General features: G+C 42.2%; 1 protein-coding gene across 3 annotated transcripts in view; it reads left to right on the top strand.

Annotated features, from left to right (window-relative positions):
- LOC126260939 (serine palmitoyltransferase 1-like) overlaps positions 1–21,438 on the top strand; it is a 151,714-nt gene that overhangs the window by 57,142 nt on the left and 73,134 nt on the right. For 2 of the 3 annotated variants that reach the window (XR_007546667.1, XR_007546668.1), the window contains exon 2: positions 2,883–7,807. Coding sequence is in view for 1 of the 3 variants with exons in the window: in XM_049958445.1 (XP_049814402.1) it covers positions 18,082–18,214 (133 nt within the window). In the remaining 2 variants the exon portion in view is untranslated. Of the gene's footprint in view, positions 1–2,882; positions 7,808–18,081; positions 18,215–21,438 lie in introns of all 3 variants that reach the window. The other variant, XM_049958445.1, reaches the window with a different exon arrangement.

Below are 21,438 nucleotides of genomic sequence, written 5' to 3'. Positions count from 1 at the left end.
ATAGTTTAGGCATTGAAAGTTCATGTCTCACTGCCCTCATTATCGGAAGCTTTGTTATGAAAAACTTGTCCATTTTACTAAAACACTCTAGGCCATTTATACTTTCCTGTTACAATCAGACCAGTCATTTTTAATTTTTTTAATTATACTATATACAAGAACACAGCTGGTGTTATGACTTCATACAGTTTTCTTTTTGATGTGTCCCTTGAACGTTACATTAGTCTTATTGTAATTACTTTGTAGCCCATTTTTAAGCTTGCCGTATTAAGTTTTTTCATTCATTGTTGAAATACATCTAGTCTAGTTGACTGAGTACAATGTCATCAGCAAAGTAAAGATTGCTTTATCACATCCTCTTTCCCTGTTGTCCCAGTTTAACAATTTGAAAACTTGCTTTGGAATTGCTGAGAGTAGTTCTGGTGATACAGAATCTCCTTGCCTGCTCCTTTCATTTCTAACTTCACACTATTGTGATGAAATCAGAAACTATTGTTCATATAATTTTTCTTTAGTATACTGACTTAAGTTTAATTTTTACCTTGCTTCTCAAGGGCTGTTAGTACAGATTTTTTCGAAACTGAGTCAAATGCTTTCTCATAAACGATGAATCCCCTGAACGGTGATGATTTATACTCATTGATCCGTACCATAATTATGTTAATATTTTGTTCTACTATGGTCGATTCACTTTTAAGGCAAGTGTGTTCTTTTGCTTGATTAAATCCAGTTTTTTTCCTATGTGGCTGGTGATAATTCTAATGAATATCTGGCTGATGTGACCTGTTGTTTTTTTGTCTCATTTCTTCAGAAGTATAATGATTACATTAATTGTAATTAAATATAATATGTCAGATCATTAAAGCAACATTGGATGACTACAGATATCAAAGTCACACCAAAATGGAGAAAGGACTTGCACAAAATAGCCAGAAAAAAGTAATGAAATCAGTACAGAATATTGCTAAAAGAAAGCCAGGGATAGAAGCCACAGAAGATGACATTACTTCTGTTCAAGAGAATAGAAGGATTGTAAAAGGATGTTCATATGTGGCAGATATTTTTAATAATTAATTTTTTAAATAAGATGAGAAAATTGGTGAAAGTAGTTTGGAAGAGAAACCAAAACAGTGAACTGAAGATGCAACACAGATATTTCATGAATTAAAAATTAATCTCCCATCCCAATCTAAAATAAGGAAGATTGTCACAAAGTTATAAATTAAAAGTTCAAATATAGTGGATAATATCTCCAATAAGACACTAAAAGTTTGTGGCCCTGTAATATGTAATGTTCTTAGTCATTTATGTGATGCATCATTAATGCAGGGTGTTTTTCCTGAAAGATTGAAGTACGTAATTGTTAGGCCTCTTATAAAGCGGGCGACTTCGCAGATGTTAATAACTAGCAGCCAGTGACACTCCTTAAATCAATTTGTAAAATTTTTGAGAAGGTAATGTACGCCAGTGCTGTTACCCACCTGTGCAGTAGTGGGATACTTAACCTATCATAGTTTTAACTTCAAAAGGGGCTGTTCTACAGAATAAGCTATTTATATATTTGGTGAAAACATAATAAAATCTTTAAATGAAAAATATCATCAGTTGGTTTCATTTGTGACTTATCGAAGGCAATTGGTTATCTTAGTCATAATATTCTGTTAGAGAAGTTAAGTTTTGTGGAATACATAGTTCAGTAAATGACCAGGTTTAATTCTTAATTAAGAAGCAGAATGCAGAAAGTTACTCTAGGCTGTTCAAGTAATACAAAGAGGGAGCCACACCATCAGCATGGGGAGGAATTACAATTGGAGTCCTACAGGGTTCGATCATAGGCCCACTGATGTTCGTGCTTGGTGTTAATGAGCTGCCATTTTATTTGAATCAGGAGACAGAATTAGTCCTATTTTCAGGTAATGCAAGCATTGTTGTAAAGCCAAGCAAAGAACCAGTAATGAGAAAAATGTTAAATGAAGTGTTTTTGAAAGTTAGTAAATGATTTTGCACAAATGGGCTAGCTTTAAACTTTGAAAAAACACAAATTATTCAGTATTGTACTGTCAGAAATATTCCACCTTCTATTACTGTAGTATATCAGTGAGAAACAATAAACTAGGTAGAAAATTGTAAGTTATGAAGTGTGCTTTGTGATGATAAATTGAAATAGAAACACCACATAGTAGACCTGCTAAAACATTTTGGTTTAATTTCTTTTGCCATAATAATAATAATGGTCAACTTTGTGGATAGAGAAGGCAGTAAGTTAACATATTTGGCATATCTTCATATATTGATGCAGTATGGGATAATATTCTGGGTTAACTCTTCAGTTAGACAAAAAATATTCACTGCACAAAAGAAAGTAATTAGAGTCATGTATGGAGTTCACACATAAACATTTTGCAGGTATCTCTTTAAACAACTGAGAATATTAACCACAGACTCAGAGTACATTTATTCATTTATGAAATTTGTTATCAACAATCCATCTATGTTTGAGAGTAAGAGATACACACAAGTGCAACACCCAACACCAGAAGGAAAAAGGATCTCGTTACCCTTTAATGAATCTAACTTTTGCACAGAAATGGGTGAAATATGCGGCTATAAATCTCTGACAATCTATCCTTGGAAATGAAATGTCAGGCAGCTAGCAGAAATGTTTACAAATGTAGATAAGGAGCTATCTTTTTAGCAGCTGCTTCTGTAACTCACAGGGATTGTTGCATAGAGATAGCATGTGTCCATATAAATATTATTTTTTACTTAGATTAATAGAAGTGTTCTAAGTTACTTCTCTTGACATATTTTACATCAAAATGTTTATCATGAATTTGATCTGTAGAACAACTGTGTAACATTATTCATCTTGAAATTTGTAGTAGCCACCAGAACGATCGCGGGAGGCGCACATTGGCACGGCGCGTCACGGGCGGTAGTTTCCGCAAGTAGAGTCCCGTCCACCAGAGGGCACGCGAGAATTCGGACGCGACCTCTGCCGGCGTAACAACAACAACAACTACTCCGGCAGCACGGGCCGTGCCCAGTCAGTCAACATCGGGAATGCCTAGGACGCAGTCCCGGTCTACGCTACGTGAAGTGCGACGTAAAGTGAACAGTGTTACTACACAATTGGCGACGAGTAGGGTCGTTCTTTCGCGTGTTGCGTCGTTGTTCCGGTTTCGCAGCTTCTCCACGGCATGGAGGATTTAGTGCAGGTTTTGGTTGCGCAGCAGACGGAGCTCATGGCCACCCTGAAACAAGTGCTTCCGGCGTTGTTCTCCACGCCGTCTGCTCCGGCGCAGTTCCCTCCTCCCTTTCCCCCGTATGACGAGACGGCGGAGGATTGGGACGCATACGAACATCGCCTTCGGCAGCATTTCCAGGCGTTTCATGTTGCCGATGCGGAGGTATGTCGTGCTCTCTTTTTGTCTTCGATATCTCCCTCGCTGTATCAAGTTTTGCGGCAGCTAGCGCCGTTGCAGGAACCCTCGTCCTTGTCTTTTGACGCATTGTGTTCATTGCTGTCTTCACATTATCGCCGCCGCACGCATGTTGTGGCGGCTAGGGTCGAGTTCTATCAATGCAAGAAACAGCCCCATCAGTCTTACCGGGCGTGGGCCGCTACCCTGCACGGTCTTAGTCGCAAGTGTCATTTTGTCACGGCGCAGTCGCGAGAATCGTATGCCCACGTTATGGTGCACGACGTCATTGTTCGTTCGGCCCCTGATAGGGAGGTCCGGCAACGGGCCATGCAGTTAGAAGACCCTTCTCTCGAGGAAGTCCTGTCCATTGCTCAATCGTATGAAGTCTCTCACGCAGCAGGTCAACAGCTGGAAGCGTGGTGCGACGTCGCGGAGGTTCAGGGCGGCGCGGCCGCGTCCACTGTGTCCTGGGTGGACGACGTGCGAGCGGTACAATCCGGCCGTTACGGCCGCTCCCGCACGGCGCGTAAACAGAATTCCGGCCGCCGACCCCTGTTGCCGTCCTGTGCGTCGTGCTATATACATCACGATCGATCAGAGTGCCCCCGGCGTTGGGCCGTTTGTCGCAAATGTAATAAAAAAGGTCACATTGCTAAAGTTTGCCGCTCCGCCTCGAAAGAATCGAAGGAAGCAAGTCCAGAGGACATGGACGTTGACATTCAGGAAGTTTCATCGGGCCAGGCTCCCGACGCGTCGGCCCGCAAACTCTTTATCGAGGTGTCGGTTCGGTCGCGCCGGTTAAAACTGCAAGTCGATACGGGCGCGGCAGTTTCGTTGTTGAATGCACAAACTTATTCCGACCTTGGATCGCCCCCGTTGGAGCCCGTTTACCGGCGTCTACGCGGTTATGGTAAACAGTTCATTCCCCTACTGGGTCAATTCACTACCGACGTGACTTACAAATCAGTCACTCGGCCTATTACTTTTATTGTTGTCAGTGATGCGAGTTCCGCTAACCTTTTTGGCCTGGATGCCTTTCAAGCTTTCGGTTTTTCTATTGCTGACACCATACAGTTGGTCTCCGAAGACGTTCCCTATCACTCATTGGAATCTTTGATCTCAGACTTTCCCGATATTTTTGAGGAGGGCCTGGGGCGTGTTTCCGATTTTGAAGCTCACTTAACGTTGAAGGCGTCGGCTCGCCCGCGTTTTCTACGCGCGAGACAGATCCCCTTGGCTCTCCGCCCTCAGGTAAAGGAAGAGCTAGACCGGCTGACAGCCCTAGGGGTCGTTCTTCCCAGTTCTTCTAGTGAGTGGGCTTCGCCCCTAGTTATTGTCAAGAAGCCCTCGGGAAAATTACGTCTTTGTGGCGATTTCAAGGCCACCATTAATTCCCAATTGGTGGTGGACACCTATCCTTTGCCTCGTGCTGATGAATTGTTCTCCGCCGTGGCGGGAGGCCAATATTTTTCGAAAATCGATCTGTCGGAGGCTTATCATCAGATACCACTTGATGAGGACTCCAAACGGCTGGCGGTCGTCAACACACCGTTTGGCCTTTACCAATACCAGCGGTTGGCTTTTGGGATATCCAGTGCCCCGGCGATATTCCAGCGTTATCTTGAGCATGTCACTTCGACAATCCCTCATTGTATTAATTACCTGGATGACATAATTGTCACAGGCCGCAGCACGAAGGAACACTTGCACAACCTTCGCACCCTCTTTCTGAAATTCAGGTCTGTGGGCTTGCGTTGCAACCTGCATAAGTCAACCTTCTTCCAACCGTCCATTGAGTATGTGGGCTACACCATATCTCGGCATGGCATCCAGCCACTAGGAAGTTTGGTCCAAGGTATCGTCAACCTTCCTCGGCCCGCTTCGCTGAAAGAGTTACAAGCTTTTTTAGGCAAGATAGCCTATTACCACCGGTTCATTCCCAGGGCTTCCACTATAGCCCACCCCCTGTACTGCCTTCTGCACAAGGGTGTTCCTTTTGATTGGTCGCCTGCATGCGAGCGAGCGTTCACCTCCTTGAAGGGCCTCCTCACTTCAGCCCCTTGTTTGGCTACTTTTGATCCCCATAAGCTGTTGGTCCTGGCTACAGATGCTTCGCAGTATGGGGTGGGGGCAGTCCTGGCCCATCGCAACGCAGATGGTTCCGAGCAACCACTGGCGTTTGCGTCTAAAACGCTTAGTCCCGCGCAGGCCCATTACTCCCAGGTGGAAAAAGAAGCTTTGGCCATTGTCTACGCTGTTACCAAGTTTCACCCTTTCTTGTATGGCACGAAGTTTCATTTAATCACTGACCATAAGCCGTTAATATCGTTATTTGGCCCCGCCTCTCAGATTCCGGATAGGGCGGCCCACAGACTACAGCGCTGGGCCTTGTTCCTCTCTAAGTACCATTATGACATTCGTTTTCGCCCTACAGGGCAGCATGCCAACGCCGACGCTCTTTCCCGTCTTCCGGTGGGCCCGGATCCTACGTTCGATCGGGAGGAGATTGTGTTTTCAATTGGATGTGGCGTCCCGCCAAGCAGTTGATGGCTTCCCGATCACTAGTTCTCGAGTCGCCAAGGAAACGGCGGCTGACCCGGTTCTCCGGCAAGTAGTTCGCCTCATTCAGCAGGGGTGGTCATCCCGCCCTCCGGGCCGGGCCTCGGACCCTCTTCGTAATTATTTTCTTCTACGAGACCGCCTCTCAGTCTTGGAAGGAGTTCTCCTTCTGGCTACCGATGATACAGCTCCTCGCGTGGTTATTCCTGCAGGTTTACGAAGGGAGGTCCTGACGTTATTACATGCGGGGCACTGGGGTGTTTCCCGTACTAAAACCTTGGCTCGCAGACATGTGTACTGGCCCGGTATTGACAGAGAAATTGAGCACTTGGTGGCCGCCTGTTCCCAGTGTGCGAGCCAACAAGCATCTCCCAGGGCAGCGTTCTCTTCATGGCCGCCGGCAACCCAAGCATGGGAACGTGTTCACATCGATTTTGCGGGCCCGTTTCTCAATGGCTTTTGGCTCATTGTCATTGATGCTTATTCCCGATTCCCATATGTGGTTCGCTGCTCCTCCACCACTTCAGAAGTTGCAATCCAGGCACTAGCAAAAATCTTTTCTGTGGAAGGTCTGCCAATCACCCTGGTCTCAGACAATGGACCGCAGTTTATTTCACAGACCTTCCAGGATTTTTGTAGGCGCTTCAGTATTCGGCACGTTTGCTCTCCCCCCTTCCATCCACAATCGAATTGGGAAGCCGAGCGCATGGTGCGCACAATTAAGACGCAGATGAAAAAGTATGTGCACGAATTTCCTGCAGAGGAAGCCTTGACGTTTTTCTTGACGGCATACCGGACCGCACCAATGGGTGAACGCAGCCCCGCAGAGCTCCTCCATGGGCGTCAACCTAGGACTCTGCTGCACCTTCTCCGGCCTGGTCCTCGCCAGTCTTCACAAACCGGAGTACCTGGTTTTCCACTGGGTATGTCGGTCTGGGCCCGTGGGTTTGGTCGCAATCCACGTTGGATACCGGCGGTGGTCCTGCATCGAAATGGCCGCCGGCTCTATACCTTGCAGGCGGGGGATCGGGTGGTACGTCGTCACCAAAATCAGCTACGTCCACGTTCGGGCACCCACCCTCCGACCTCTCGGGCACTGGCTTCCCCATTGCCGGCACCTGTATTGGTTTCACAGGGGACGTCACCTCCTCTCCCCACGGTGCCTCTGCCGCACTGCGATGGTTCTCCGCCTTGGCAGCCTCCAGTAGCTCCAGCACCGGCATCGCCGTCATTCGCGATGCCCCAGCGAGAGCTGGCCCCCCTAGCTGGCCCGGTTTCTCAGGGGGCTAGTTCACCTGTGGTCGTCCCTTCCCCTTCGTCCCCACCACTGGGTCTTGGCCCTCCCGAGGTGGAACATGATCCGGAGTTCGACAGCTTGTCACCCGTTCTGTCCCGAGCTCCGGTTGTGGGACGACGGGGGCCTCTTCGGGTGGGTCACTTCCAGCCGTATTCGAAGGTTCCAGCTCGAGGGTTGGCAGATCCCCTCGACTCCGGCCATCCAATGGATGTGGAGGTCATCGCTCCTGCCCGACGCTCCACCTTCCGACGCAGTGGATCACAGTGGCTCCACCCCCCGAAGGAGGAGGAGTGTAGTAGCCACCAGAACGATCGCGGGAGGCGCACATTGGCACGGCGCGTCACGGGCGGTAGTTTCCGCAAGTAGAGTCCCGTCCACCAGAGGGCACGCGAGAATTCGGACGCGACCTCTGCCGGCGTAACAACAACAACAACAACAACTACTCCGGCAGCACGGGCCGTGCCCAGTCAGTCAACATCGGGAATGCCTAGGACGCAGTCCCGGTCTACGCTACGTGAAGTGCGATGTAAAGTGAACAGTGTTACTACAAAATTGAAGCTTATTCTCATGTCTGTGTCTGCTTACAAATAAATTAGTTTTTGGATGGGATCAGCCTTGAGTAAACACATTTTTCTTTTTCTTTCTTTTTACCCATACATATTTAGCTGAAATTTCAGCATCAGTGTGTGGTAATAAGAAAGAAGGAGAAAAACCACTGATGAAGCTGTAACATCGGCTAAACATACTGTACACAAGAAGAAATGAAATATATGATGGAAATCACAGTTATTACTCACCATATAGCGGAGATGAAAATATCTGCAACTCAGAAAAAAAATGGTTTGCTCAAGGCAGATTCCATCCAAAAACAAATTTAACAGCTTTATTTTAGTTAATAGGTATTGCTGTCCTCTGGAAATACTCTATAAACAATGTTATCTATTCTTTCTGTATTTTCTTGCCTGCAACTTTAACTGTTTCTATTAAAACACCATCTCCCAATGCCCATGCTTTTCTTCATACCCCATATGGCTTTGTACACTCCATCTGGCTTTAGTTTCTCATTATTTTCATCACTTAATATATGTTTCTGATTTATCTCTTTCAGTGAAACCTAGGACTGCTTGTACAATGTCCTTTTTGTTGATGTTTCTTGTGCCATCTGCTATCTTAGCTAATTAAACACCATGTCTGCACAACAAGAATTTCTGTTCAGTTTCTTTGTATTTTCATGGTTTTTCAGTTATTTCTATTATCAAATTTTCATTGTATTTTCCAACATCCTCTTGATGACATTGTTTAATTTGGCATATGTTGTAATGTTACTAATATCATTTTTTTTACACTCGCATCTTATTGTTAATAATTGCTGTGTTTGATTTATATTTTTCTTTTCTTGTGCATACTTCAAATTCACTCATAAAATTGTTTGTTGTTTGCCTAAGTCCTTCATTAACCCTTTGACTGCTGCATTGTGAACTCATTGGATGTACTTCAGGACTTGTCTCTCAAAATTCCTTGGCTTTTTTGTTGTTCTGGGCTTCACATAGGCTCTTGAAGACTTAGGAGTATTCATTCACAATATTTACTCTATATGCTGCAGTATTTAACAAAATTTAGTCTCACAATAAAGCACAACAACATAAAAGTCTACTAAAAACTGAATGTATTATGAAATGTCACCTATTATATTTACACTAAACAATGTATTTGTATACAGTACACTGCCAATTTTATGGGTTTTAGAGCGAATGATTAAAGTTTTTCAAGAACCCTCCAGCAGCACAGTAATCAAATGGACCTCTTATTATACCACAGCTAAAAGATAAACAAGCAAATGTCTGAAAAATTCCACAGCATTTCAATGCACTAATTGCAGATTGCCACTGAACTGCTGTAGCAGTCAACAGTACAGGGCATCGCGCACTTCGATTGCTGAGGTAGCCAGTTGCATTAAAAAAAAAACTGAATAAGCGCCCCTTTATCCTTGTCTGCATAATCTTTGTTTCCTAAGATGCTACACTTGTTGGTTAATTTAATCTGCCAATATGAACTGTCCAAAAAGCACTTTGCATACCCCCCCCCCCCCCCATGACTTTCATCATTTGTATTTTTCTTATTGGAAACCTTTTTTTCAGTACTCTTTTGAGCACAGAAAATCACTACGTCCAACTGCCTGTTTAACAGAGGTAAAAGTAAATCTACATTCTCAGTAGAGCACACTACCTCTCCAACCACAAATGGGACAGTCCGGCTTGTGTGCACTTTTCAATCTACCAACATGCCTTTAAGGGTTGTTTGAAGCATAGGCCATGTGTACATTTTATTTAATAACAAGAAGTGTTATCAACAGTGGAAGTTGCCTACAAAGTTATCATGTACCATGACGGCACCATTTGAACATTCAGCCGCTATTGTGAGTTACAAAACAACAAAGACCTGCTTCATAATGATTGCCTACAGTCAAAAACACGAGCCCACTACATAATGGATTGAAGATACTCAGATGAGAATGATACAAAACCATGTGCTGCCTCTTGGGAGGCAATTGGGAGGGCTGTGTAATGTCAGGTGGTACACAACCAGTCCCACAGCATCACATCAGCCTTTAGGGATCTATTGCAAACAACAGTGCAAAGCTTCCAACACTTTTGTGCACTATGATGGTTTGCAAGGGAACATCTGCGATAGAAGGGCTACAGCATTTGGTTCTCTTCACCAGCAAGTAGACAAATTCTCTGATCTTTGATGATTCTCATGTAAGTGGATGGAGGTGGAGGGGTACCAATGCACATCTCGTACATGCACTTACACGGGTTCAGTAGGGATGTTCAGCCTAGCATCTTGCCTGAGTATCTGATATGTCTTGTCACTACGAAGAGGATTTTGTTGGCCGGTGCAGTAATGCAGCAGGATCCTCCAATCTACTGTCCAGTCTCACAATCAACATTAGTCTTTAAAGATGATAAAGCGTGAGCAAACTGTGACTACCTCATGAACACTTTCATTCGGCGGGTGTAAATCAAGCTACTGACATGAACTCGACTGAGCATTCTTGAGTATGGTTGAAACTTACAGAATGTTGCAATAGTTCTCTTCACATGCTTGGTGACCTCAGGAGGATGCCCATCAAAACGTGGATAGGCATAGGCTTTAGCAACATTTTGACCTAGTTAGGGACTATACGCTACAGAAGATTCCTGTTACAATCCACAGGCTGGAGCAACATGTTACCGAACATTATCATGTTACCCTGCAGCAGATAGTGTTTCCATACATGTGTAAAGATGTGTTTGTAGACACACGTGTGCGCGCACGTGCGCATTCACGTAAGCGCGCCCCCCCCCCCCCCCCCCACACACACACACACACACACACACACACACACACATACACACAGAGAGAGAGACAGTGTGTGAGTGAGTTTGTATTATAAATTACTGTGAAGTAATTTTTTTAATTTCATAAAGCTTATTTTTTCATTTCCTGCTTCCCTAGCATCTAAACCCACATGTGATTTTATGTTGGGTACCACACTCATTTTGTCTTTCCTCCAAATTCCCCACATATCCTGGTAGCCAACTTCACAGTAATATATAATACAAACTCTCTCTCTCTCTCTCTCTCTCTCTCTCTCTCTCTCTCTCTCTCTCTCTCTCTCTCTCTCTCTCTCTCTGTGTGTGTGTGTGTGTGTGTGTGTGTGTGTGTGTGTGTGTGTGTGTGTGTGTGTGTGTGTGTGTGTGTGTGTGTGTGTGTGTGTGTGTGTGCGCGCGCGCGCAGTAGTTCATCTATAGGCTTCCACTAGTTTTAGCCGTTCTGGGAGCAGAGACTGTTCTCATGCTTCGCCAAGGGTTGAGATGAGGAGCTTTGGTGAGTAAAATGTGGTAGCCTGGTGGACTGGACTTGTGATGGCAAGGTCATGCCAGGCAGTGTGAGTCATGTAGTTTTTGTGGCTGCACCCAGTTTGTGTCGCACTATTTTGTCTTGTTCGGCAGCTACTTCAAACAGTTGAAACCCCTATGACCAGTGATGACCCATTGAGTCTACTCCAGTGTATCTGTGAGTGCAGACCATACGTTAGCACATGTGTGTCCTTGTGGGCTGTGCTCAATGGTTTGGGCCCATCACCATTTTGTTCTTTTAAAACATGAAAATCCTGACCAACTGCTCTACTTCAAAGTTTGATGCAAAGTGAATGTCATGTGTGTTAAGCTGTCTCTTTGGAAAAGGAACGGTACTCAGCCATTGTGAGCTGTAGGCCATTGTCAGATATAAATGCATGTGGTGCTCCCTCCATAGTTAAAACTGTCGCATGTAGTTCCCTTTAACAGGCTTCTGAAGGTGATATGACACCTTATCAATGCCTGTACCTCAATATCCTCCAGTGTGCCTTGCTTAGTAGCTTGATGGTGTTAGGTTGAAACATAGTCAGGATTTTCACCTGGCACTCGGACTCCTCTGTGGCCAGCAGGTGTTTCTGGATGGATTTATCAGTGACACATAAAAAATAGGTCTGTAGTATCAGTTTTGGGTAGATGCTCTAACTGAAACATGCCTAATATTGTACTTCGCTGAGTGTGAGGCCCTGATCTGTGAGTCTACCCACATGCTAGGTCTTCACAGTTAATATGTCCTCCATGTTCCTAATGCTTTCGTGAAGATGTAGACAAAGTGACTTGCTTTTTGAAATTATTATCTGAAACCACCAATAAATGCAACAGGGCTTTGGTGTGGTGAGCTGTGGGCCTGGGCCAGCAGTGATGTTTCGTAATGGTAGTTGCTAAAAAAACAATGCCAATTACAGTAATCATTGCACCATCTTATCAAGTAGGTTTGCTCGGGGTAAAACAAGTGAAATTAGTTATTTGTGGTCTGTGATCAGGTGGAATTTTGTACATGTGAGATGATGCAGAAGCTTTTGATACTAGAAATAACAGCCGTTACCTTTTTGTATTTGGCTGTAATTCACCTGTGCAACTGTTAATGTTTTATATACTATTCAATTGGTGCTCCATGTCGGTGAATTTACTTGACATTATTGCAGTGTATCTGTTACCAGGACTAAATATTTTCCTGGTGTAAACTTGGGCAGGCAGAAAGCAGACTTCAAATCAACCCTTTCTGAAAAGTAATGGTTCACTGAAATTTGACTCCCTTTCTTTTAAGCTGTTGGGGGGGGGGGGGGGGGGTCGTGGTGAAATCAGTGTAGCATTTGATATATTAATTTACCTTACCTGGGAACTAACAACTGGAGCTCCTTAAAACGTTTAGGCATAGTTGTTTCAATGTGGGTTGACGTATTATGTGTGAGACCATATTTGTTCAACATATGGTTAAGGTACTGAACACTCAGGTGGAAAATATCTGTACTTAACTATTTTGTGTTTGAACCCACCTAGTAACTCTAGGTTTGTTAAATAACTGTTATTAGTTGTTGAGGAGATGTTCCTGAATAGATACAGAGACTATTGCCATGTAAATACACTAACAGAAAAAAAATAGCAACAGCAAAAAAATGATTAATGCTGAGTTATGAAATTTCGAGAATACATTTGTCGACCACCCCATGAACCATGGACCTTGCCGTTGGTGGGGAGGCTTGCGTGCCTCAGCGATACAGATGGCCGTACCGTAGGTGCAACCACAACGGAGGGGTATCTGTTGAGAGGCCAGACAAACATTGGTTCCTGAAGAGGGGCAGCAGCCTTTTCAGTAGTTGCAGGGGCAACAGTCTGGATGATTGACTGATCTGGCCTTGTAACATTAACCAAAACGGCCTTGCTGTGCTGGTACTGCGAATGGCTGAAAGCAAGGGGAAACTACAGCCGTAATTTTTCCCGAGGACATGCAGCTCTACTGTATGATTAAATGATGATGGCATCCTCTTGGGTAAAATATTCCGGAGGTGAAATAGTCCCCCATTCGGATCTCCGGGCGGGGACTACTCAGGAGGACGTCGTTATCAGGAGAAAGAAAACTGGCGTTCTACGGATCGGAGCGTGGAATGTCAGATCCCTTAATCGGGCAGGTAGGTTAGAAAATTTAAAAAGGGAAATGGATAGGTTAAAGTTAGATATAGTGGGAATTAGTGAAGTTCGGTGGCAGGAGGAACAAGACTTTTGGTCAGGTGATTACAGGGTTATAAATACAAAATCAAATAGGGGTAATGCAGGAGTAGGTATAATAATGAATAAAAAAATAGGAGTGCGGGTTAGCTACTACAAACAGCATAGTGAACGCATTATTGTGGCCAAGATAGACACAAAGCCCATGCCTACTACAGTAGTACAAGTTTATATGCCAACTAGCTCTGCAGATGATGAAGAAATAGATGAAATGTATGACGAGATAAAAGAAATTATTCAGGTAGTGAAGGGAGACGAAAATTTAATAGTCATGGGTGACTGGAATTCGTCAGTAGGAAAAGGGAGAGAAGGAAACATAGTAGGTGAATATGGATTGGGGGGAAGGAATGAAAGAGGAAGCCACCTTGTAGAATTTTGCACAGAGCATAACTTAATCATAGCTAACACTTGGTTCAAGAATCATAAGACGGTTGTATACATGGAAGAATCCTGGAGATACTAAAAGGTATCAGACAGATTATATAATGGTAAGGCAGAGATTTAGGAACCAGGTTTTAAATTGTAAGACATTTCCTGGGGCAGATGTGGATTCTGACCACAATCTATTGGTTATGAACTGCAGATTGAAACTGAAGAAACTGCAAAAAGGTGGGAATTTAAGGAGATGGGACCTGGATAAACTGAAAGAACCAGAGATTGTAGAGTGTTTCAGGGAGAGCATAAGGGAACAATTGACAGGATTGGGGGAAAGAAATACAGTAGAAGATGAATGGGTAGCTCTGAGGGATGAAGTGGTGAAGGCAGCAGACAATCAAGTAGGTAAAAGGACGAGGGCTAATAGAAATCCTTGGGTAACAGAAGAAATATTGAATTTAATTGATGAAAGGAGAAAATATAAAAATGCAGTAAATGAAGCAGGCAAAAAGGAATACAAACGTCTCAAAAATGAGATCGACAGGAAGTGCAAAATGGCTAAGCAGGGATGGTTGGAGGACAAATGTAAGGATGTAGAGGCTTGTCTCACTAGGGGTAAAATAGATACTGCCTACAGGAAAATTAAATAGACCTTTGGAGAGAAGAGAACGACTTGTATGAATATCAAGAGCTCAGATGGCAACCCAGTTCTAAGCAAAGACGGGAAGGCAGAAAGGTTGAAGGAGTATATAGAGGGTTTATACAAGGGCGATGTACTTCAGGACAATATTATGGAAATGGAAGAGGATGCAGATGAAGACGAAATGGGAGATAAGATACTGCGTGAAGAGTTTGAAAGACCTGAGTCGAAACAAGGCCCCGGGAGTAGACAACATTCCATTAGAACTACTGACGGCCTTGGGAGAGCCAGTCCTGACCAAACTGTACCATCTGGTGAGCAAGATGTATGAGACAGGCGAAATACCCTCAGACTTCAAGAAGAATATAATAATTCCAATCCCAAAGAAAGGAGGTGTTGACAGATGTGAAAATTACCGAACTGTCAGTTTAATAAGTCACAGCTGCAAAATACTAACGCGAATTCTTTACAGACGAATGGAAAAACTGGTAGAAGCCGACCTCGGGGAAGATCAGTTTGGATTCCGTACAAATGTTGGAACACGTGAGGCGATACTGACCTTAAGACTTATCTTGGAACAAAGATTAAGAAAAGGCAAACCTACGTTTCTAGCATTTGTAGACTTAGAGAAAGCTTTTGACAATGTTAACTGGAATACTCTCTTTCAAATTCTGAAGGGAGCAGGGGTAAAATACAGGGAGCGAAAGGCTATTTACAATTTGTACAGAAATCAGATGGCAGTTATAAGAGTCGAGGGGCATGAAAGGGAAGCAGTGGTTGGGAAAGGTGTGAGACAGGGTTGTAGCCTCTCCCCGATGTTATTCAATCTGTATATTGAGCAAGCAGTAAAGGAAACAAAAGGAAAATTCGGAGTAGGTATTAAAATTCATGGAGAAGAAGTAAAAACTTTGAGGTTTGCCGATGACATTGTAATTCTGTCAGAGACAGCAAAGGACTTGGAAGAGCAGTTGAACGGAATGGACAGTGTCTCGAAAGGAGGATATAAGATGAACATCAACAAAAGCAAAACGAGGATAATGGAATGTAGTCAAATTAAGTCGGGTGATGCTGAGGGAATTAGATTAGGAAATGAGACACTTAAAGTAGTAAAGGAGTTTTGCTATTTAGGGAGTAAAATAACCGATGATGGTCGAAGTAGAGAGGATATAAAATGTAGACTGGCAATGGCAAGGAAAGCGTTTCTCAAGAAGAGAAATTTGTTAACATCGAGTATAGATTTAGGTGTCAGGAAGTCGTTTCTGAAAATATTTGTATGGAGTGTAGCCATGTATGGAAGTGAGACATGGACGATATCTAGTTTGGACAAGAAGAGAATAAAAGCTTTCGAAATGTGGTGCTACAGAAGAATGCTGAAGATAAGGTGGGTAGATCACGTAACTAATGAGGAGGTATTGAATAGGATTGGGGGGAAGAGAAGTTTGTGGCACAACTTGACTAGAAGAAGGGATCGGTTGGTAGGACATGTTTTGAGGCATCAAGGGATCACCAATTTAGTATTGGAGGGCAGCTTGGAGGGTAAAAATCGTAGAGGGAGACCAAGAGATGAATACACTAAGCAGATTCAGAAGGATTCAGGTTGCAGTAGGTACTGGGAGATGAAGAAGCTTGCACAGGATAGAGTAGCATGGAGAGCTGCATCAAACCAGTCTCAGGACTGAAGACCACAACAACAACAACAACAACAACATTTGTCGAGGTAACATATTTAAGTGATTAACATTGCAAGATCACAGGTTAATGTAAGTGAAAAATACACCATTGCAAAGGTGAAATGCTGGTACGTTAATAACCGGTTTAACCACCAGAATGTTGAATGCAAGCAAGCAACTGTACAGGCATTGTGTTGTACAGATGCCATATGTCGGTTTGTGCGATGGAGTTCCATGCCTGTTGTATTTGGTCGGACAAGACAGGGACGGTTAATGCTGTTTGTGGACGACACTGGAGTGGTTGTCCAGTGATGTCCCACATGTGTTACATTGAAAACAGATCTGTTACTCGAGTAGGCCAAGGTAACGTGTTGATACTCTGTGGAGCATGTTGATTTACAGCAGCAGTATGTGGGCGAGCGCTATCCCATTAGAAAAACTTCCTGGAATGCTGTTCATGAATGGCAGCACAACAGGTCAAATCACCAAATTGACGTGCAAATTTGCAGTCAAGATGCTTTGGATAACCACAAGAGTGCTTCTGCTGTCACATGAAATTGCTCCCCAGACCATAACTCCAGGTGTTGGTCCAGTTTGTCTAGCAAGCAGACAGTTTGGTTGCAAGCCCTCAACTGACCTCATTCTAAAGAACACAAAAATCACTGGCACTGAGACAGAAGCAGCTTACTTCAGAAAACACAACAGACCTCCACCCTGCCCTCCAATGAGCTCTTGCTTGACACCACTGAAGTCACAAATGGTAGTGGTTCAGGCTCAGTGGGATGCACGCCACAGGGCCTTGAAGTAAACGATGTGTAACAGTTTGCTGTGTCACTGTAGTGCGAACTGCTGCCCAAATTGCTGCTGGAGATGCAGTACGATGTGGAGGAAAGGGAAGGAGCTAATGATATCAGCTGCATTGGGACTTTATGCGGAATCAGCAGCGGCAAGTGAAAATGTGTGCTGGACTGGAACTCAAACCCAGAATCTCCTGCTTAGTAGGCATTTGCATTAACCATTTTACCACCAGGACACAATGTGTATAACAGATTTGTGGACTGTCTTCGCACACTCCCTGGCCAGCACGCATTCCTATCTAGCACCATCTACCTGCAGTCCCCGTTCACGTCTTCCATACTCACTAATTTTAGATTCCCACTGGAGGCCAAACGTAAATGTGCATATGCACTGAAGGTTGTGGGTTCATTGCCCATCAGGGTGAATCAGTTATATGAATGTGTGGTGTCTGTTCTTTCTATGGCTGAAAACATAATACAGAGCAAATGTTAAGAATGCAAGTAATGTGTGCTCTAATTGGTGCAGGTGAAAATAAAAGCCATAATCATCTTCAGCAACACCACACACAGTGTTTCATAATCAATTCAAAATCCAGAAAGTGAGTTAACAGTTGTTTTGGGTATCAGCGTAGTATAGGCTTCAGTGGCGAGGTATGAACTGCCAATCCAGCCAGTTGGTTGGATATGCGTTTCCTGCAGCATCATCAGCACTATGTGACGTGTTTGGTATAACAATTGGCATCCAGGTCACCGCAAGTGGAGCTATCTGCTACATAGAAACTATCACCGTCACTGTCTTAGTCAGTTGTGATATCTCAGAAGTCAGAAAATCAATTTCCATGTTTTGTATTTTTGTTTTTAAAGTGTGCTATACAGTTCATTACATCACTTACGGTTTAATTCTTCTGTCAGAAACAAAAATATATTGAAGGAATTTATTCACTAAGCACTATCAAAGATTTATTACACTACCATTTTTGACAATGGTCTTTCCCCCAGATTTGCCACTTTATGCCCAGGACATCACCAGCTTATAGGACTGTGTGCCATAAAAAGCGAATTCAACTTAAGTTGCATGTATGTGGGCAGACAACCTGATCACAAACACTTGCAGCATATAGTTATATGGTAAAATTGAAAATTCATTGTCACTTTCTAACTGTGGTAATGGTTTTTTTCTAACTTTCTTCCAGATGTTCACTTCGAGCTTGAGCAGAAATTAGCCGATTATATGCTAATGGAAGATGCTGTTGTGTATTCATATGGATTTTCAACTGCTGCGAGTGCAATACCTGCTTATTCCAAACGTGGTGATATAATTTTTGTGTGAGTTGTAAGAAGAGATTGTAATGTGTTTAGATAGATTGGCCAGAACTAGTCTATGCTTTCAACACAGAAATCCTTCAACTCTAGTGAATGTATGTTTGGGTAGTGCCTCCATTATTTGGCAAATGTTGACAATTCTGCAAACATATATAGTAGGTGCATATAGGGGAAATATCTTTTTCTGGCATGCTCTACAGTTGAATTACGAGGGATGACCATAAAATTTACTTCCTGCAAATAATTTCACTTTCATGTGTTCACACAACAGAGCACACTGTGGTAATCCAGAGGCATTATAACCAGTGGTTGCAATTATTTTGAAACATAGTCGTTGCACATAAGTTGAATGAGTTAAGGTGACCATATAACTGGAACATTGAGACTGTGCAAAGCGCTATTTGAGTGGGGTAACTTAGTTGTAAATGAATAAATTTTTTTTTTTCAAAAATCAAATAATACTTTTTTTATTCTTAAAGAAAGAAATAAGAAGAAAGCAGAGCTCATAGTTGAACATTGAGTTGTTGAGTAGCCATTAGGCACATAAACAAGACTGAAGTGTTACTAATCTTTCAGGCCCAGTTGAGCAGTGTAAGTACAATTAGGACACCAATACATCAACGTTCTCAGTCGTGTTTATGTGTCTGTCAACAGATGAGTACCACATATATACGGTGTGTTCAGAAAATAAAAGGAAATTTTGTTTTTTTGGGAAGAATTTTATGTGGTCATCTACGTCAGTGTTGTTGGTTATAGTTGTTGTCTTCATCATTGTTGTGGTCTTCAGTCTGGTGTATAGTTTGATGCAGATCACGTCAATGTTACCTGTCAATATAGACCCCAGTAGATATTATACATTTATGTTATTGCTTTGTCCAGTCTCTGAACCTACAGGAGCTCAGTCTTTGAGATAGCTTTTAGCTCTCTCAGCAGTGTGCTTTTAATTTTGTCTATGCTTTTTAAATAACGGACCTTCAAGGTTTTCTTGAGGTTTTTGGGAACAGAAAAAGTCGCATGGGGCTATGTCTGGCGTATATGGAAGCTGATAACTTAATTTCTGGTACTACCAAAGCACATGTAACATTTTGACAGCTGAAATAGACTAAATGTCCAATACAACTAATACTTTACAAATACATTTCATCCATGATTACAGATACAACAAAGACAAAATTGCACAAATCGGACTAATACAACATAAGAAATTACAAAATTCCTATTATCTTTTTTAGTTCTTCCATCATTTTTATATTCCATCCAGGTCTTGCCATTATCATAGTTATATAACATTAATGCATACAAAATCGTTAATGGAAATTTAAGTTTCAGTAAACACACATTGGCCATACTGGACCACACAGTGTACATCAAAGGACGTTTCAAAGTTTTGTTTTAGGCCTTTTTTGTGCTCATGTTACTTATAATCTCTCAAAATGGCTTCTTTTTCTATTATCAGACCAAGTAGTTTCAGTCTACTTTTGTTTTTTTACCAGGCTAAGTGTCTAGTCACGATTTTTCTACTAAGATTTCTTTTGCCTGGTATGCCATTTTGAGTTACACCTCAGTCTTTCACATCTTCTTTTACTGCACAGATCCGCTTTTATTTCCTGAACTTTCAGCTCTACTGTGACTTTCATAGAATTCAGCATCCTGTCTAGTTAATCTGGTTTTTTCGATTCTGTTTATGTTCCCATAAAATTTTATCCTATGTTTTTATCATATCCATATAAATGAGGCATATTTCTCAATTTTCTTATTTGCACTTAACGTGTGTATTACTTATTCAGTATGATTTGGTCAGGAGACGTATACCTGACAGCTTGGCTAAATCAATTTTTATTCGTATGTTCAAAAAAGGAGACCTGAAAAATTGTGATAACTACCAAGGAATAAGCTTATTGAACTTGAAATATAATATTTTTTCCGACATCATGAAAAATAATTATACAGACAATATGAAACCATCATGGGTGAGGAGGAAATTGGTTTTTGAAAAGGAAGGTCATGCTGTGATGCCTATTTGTCATTGAAAATGCTTATAGAAAAACATGGAGAGTTCAGTCTAGAAGCACACATTGCCTTCATTGACTTCACAAAAGTTTTGATAAAGACAATAGAAAAAAAAATATTTCAGTTTCTGGTAGATGATCATATTCCCCAGCAACTTATTGATAGTAGATACAAAATTTACTGAACAGATTTGATTTGTGTCAAGTAAGAGGACAAATTATCAGAGTGGGGCAGACTATATGCAGGAGAATGACAGTGATGTGGCCTTTCACTACACTTTTTTTATTATTTCTATGCATAAAATCATCCAAGAGTAAAGACAAATGCCATACGGATTCATTCAAATCAACAGAAAAACAAAGCTAGATCTCTTACTACTTTCTGCAGTTGATTTAGCTCTTGTAGGATCTTTAGAGGATGACCTGCAGTGTTCTCTACACTATTTACAGATTTATTTCCAAGCAATACAGCATGGACATCAAAACCTAAAAAACGAAAACTATGGGCTTCTGCGGAAAATACCCAATATGCGGTAAGGTCTGTTTGAGAAAAACCAGGCATACGAAAAGAATGGGAGTCATTAATAATGTGATTAAACCTTCCATAGCCCTGGAATGCCACAAAACACACCTTTATAAGACCTTGTAATTGGATAATAATAATAATAATAATAATAATAATAATAATAATAATAATAATAATAATAATGTCTGAGAAAAGAAAGGATAATATAATAAAGATTTTATTGTCTTTAGGCCATTACAGCAATTGACAACGTCAAATGAAGATACAATTTATAATACAGTGTGATAAGGTATTGATTTCTGAAATATTTTAACTTACGTTACAATAAATGTACAGTGAGTCATCTGTTGGATTACTGCATTTTACAGTTGAAGAATTCAATGATATCATAGAACGGGTGGGCAACAAACCGTTCATGCAGACTTTCTTTGAATGTATGTTCAGGAAGATCCTGTATAGCATGTGGCAGCTTGTTAAATAGTTTGTGCCCTGTGACTTCATAGCTATTTATTGATTTTGATAATCTGTGGTAAGGTGTGTATATGTGTTTGATGCTTCTTGTATTGTAACAATGTACATTTTCTCTACATTTCACATCTTGTAGGTTCTTCTTCGTAAAGATTAAGACATTGCATATATAGAGGTTTATTACTGTCATAATTTTTTGTTTAGTAAATAAGGGTTTGCAGTGA

Source organism: Schistocerca nitens, chromosome 5 (genome assembly GCF_023898315.1).
Source record: "Schistocerca nitens isolate TAMUIC-IGC-003100 chromosome 5, iqSchNite1.1, whole genome shotgun sequence".
In the NCBI taxonomy this organism is placed as follows: Eukaryota; Metazoa; Arthropoda; class Insecta; order Orthoptera; family Acrididae; genus Schistocerca; species Schistocerca nitens.
The sequence above is the reverse complement of the archived record's forward strand: the minus strand, read 5'-3'. Positions and strand labels throughout refer to the sequence as shown.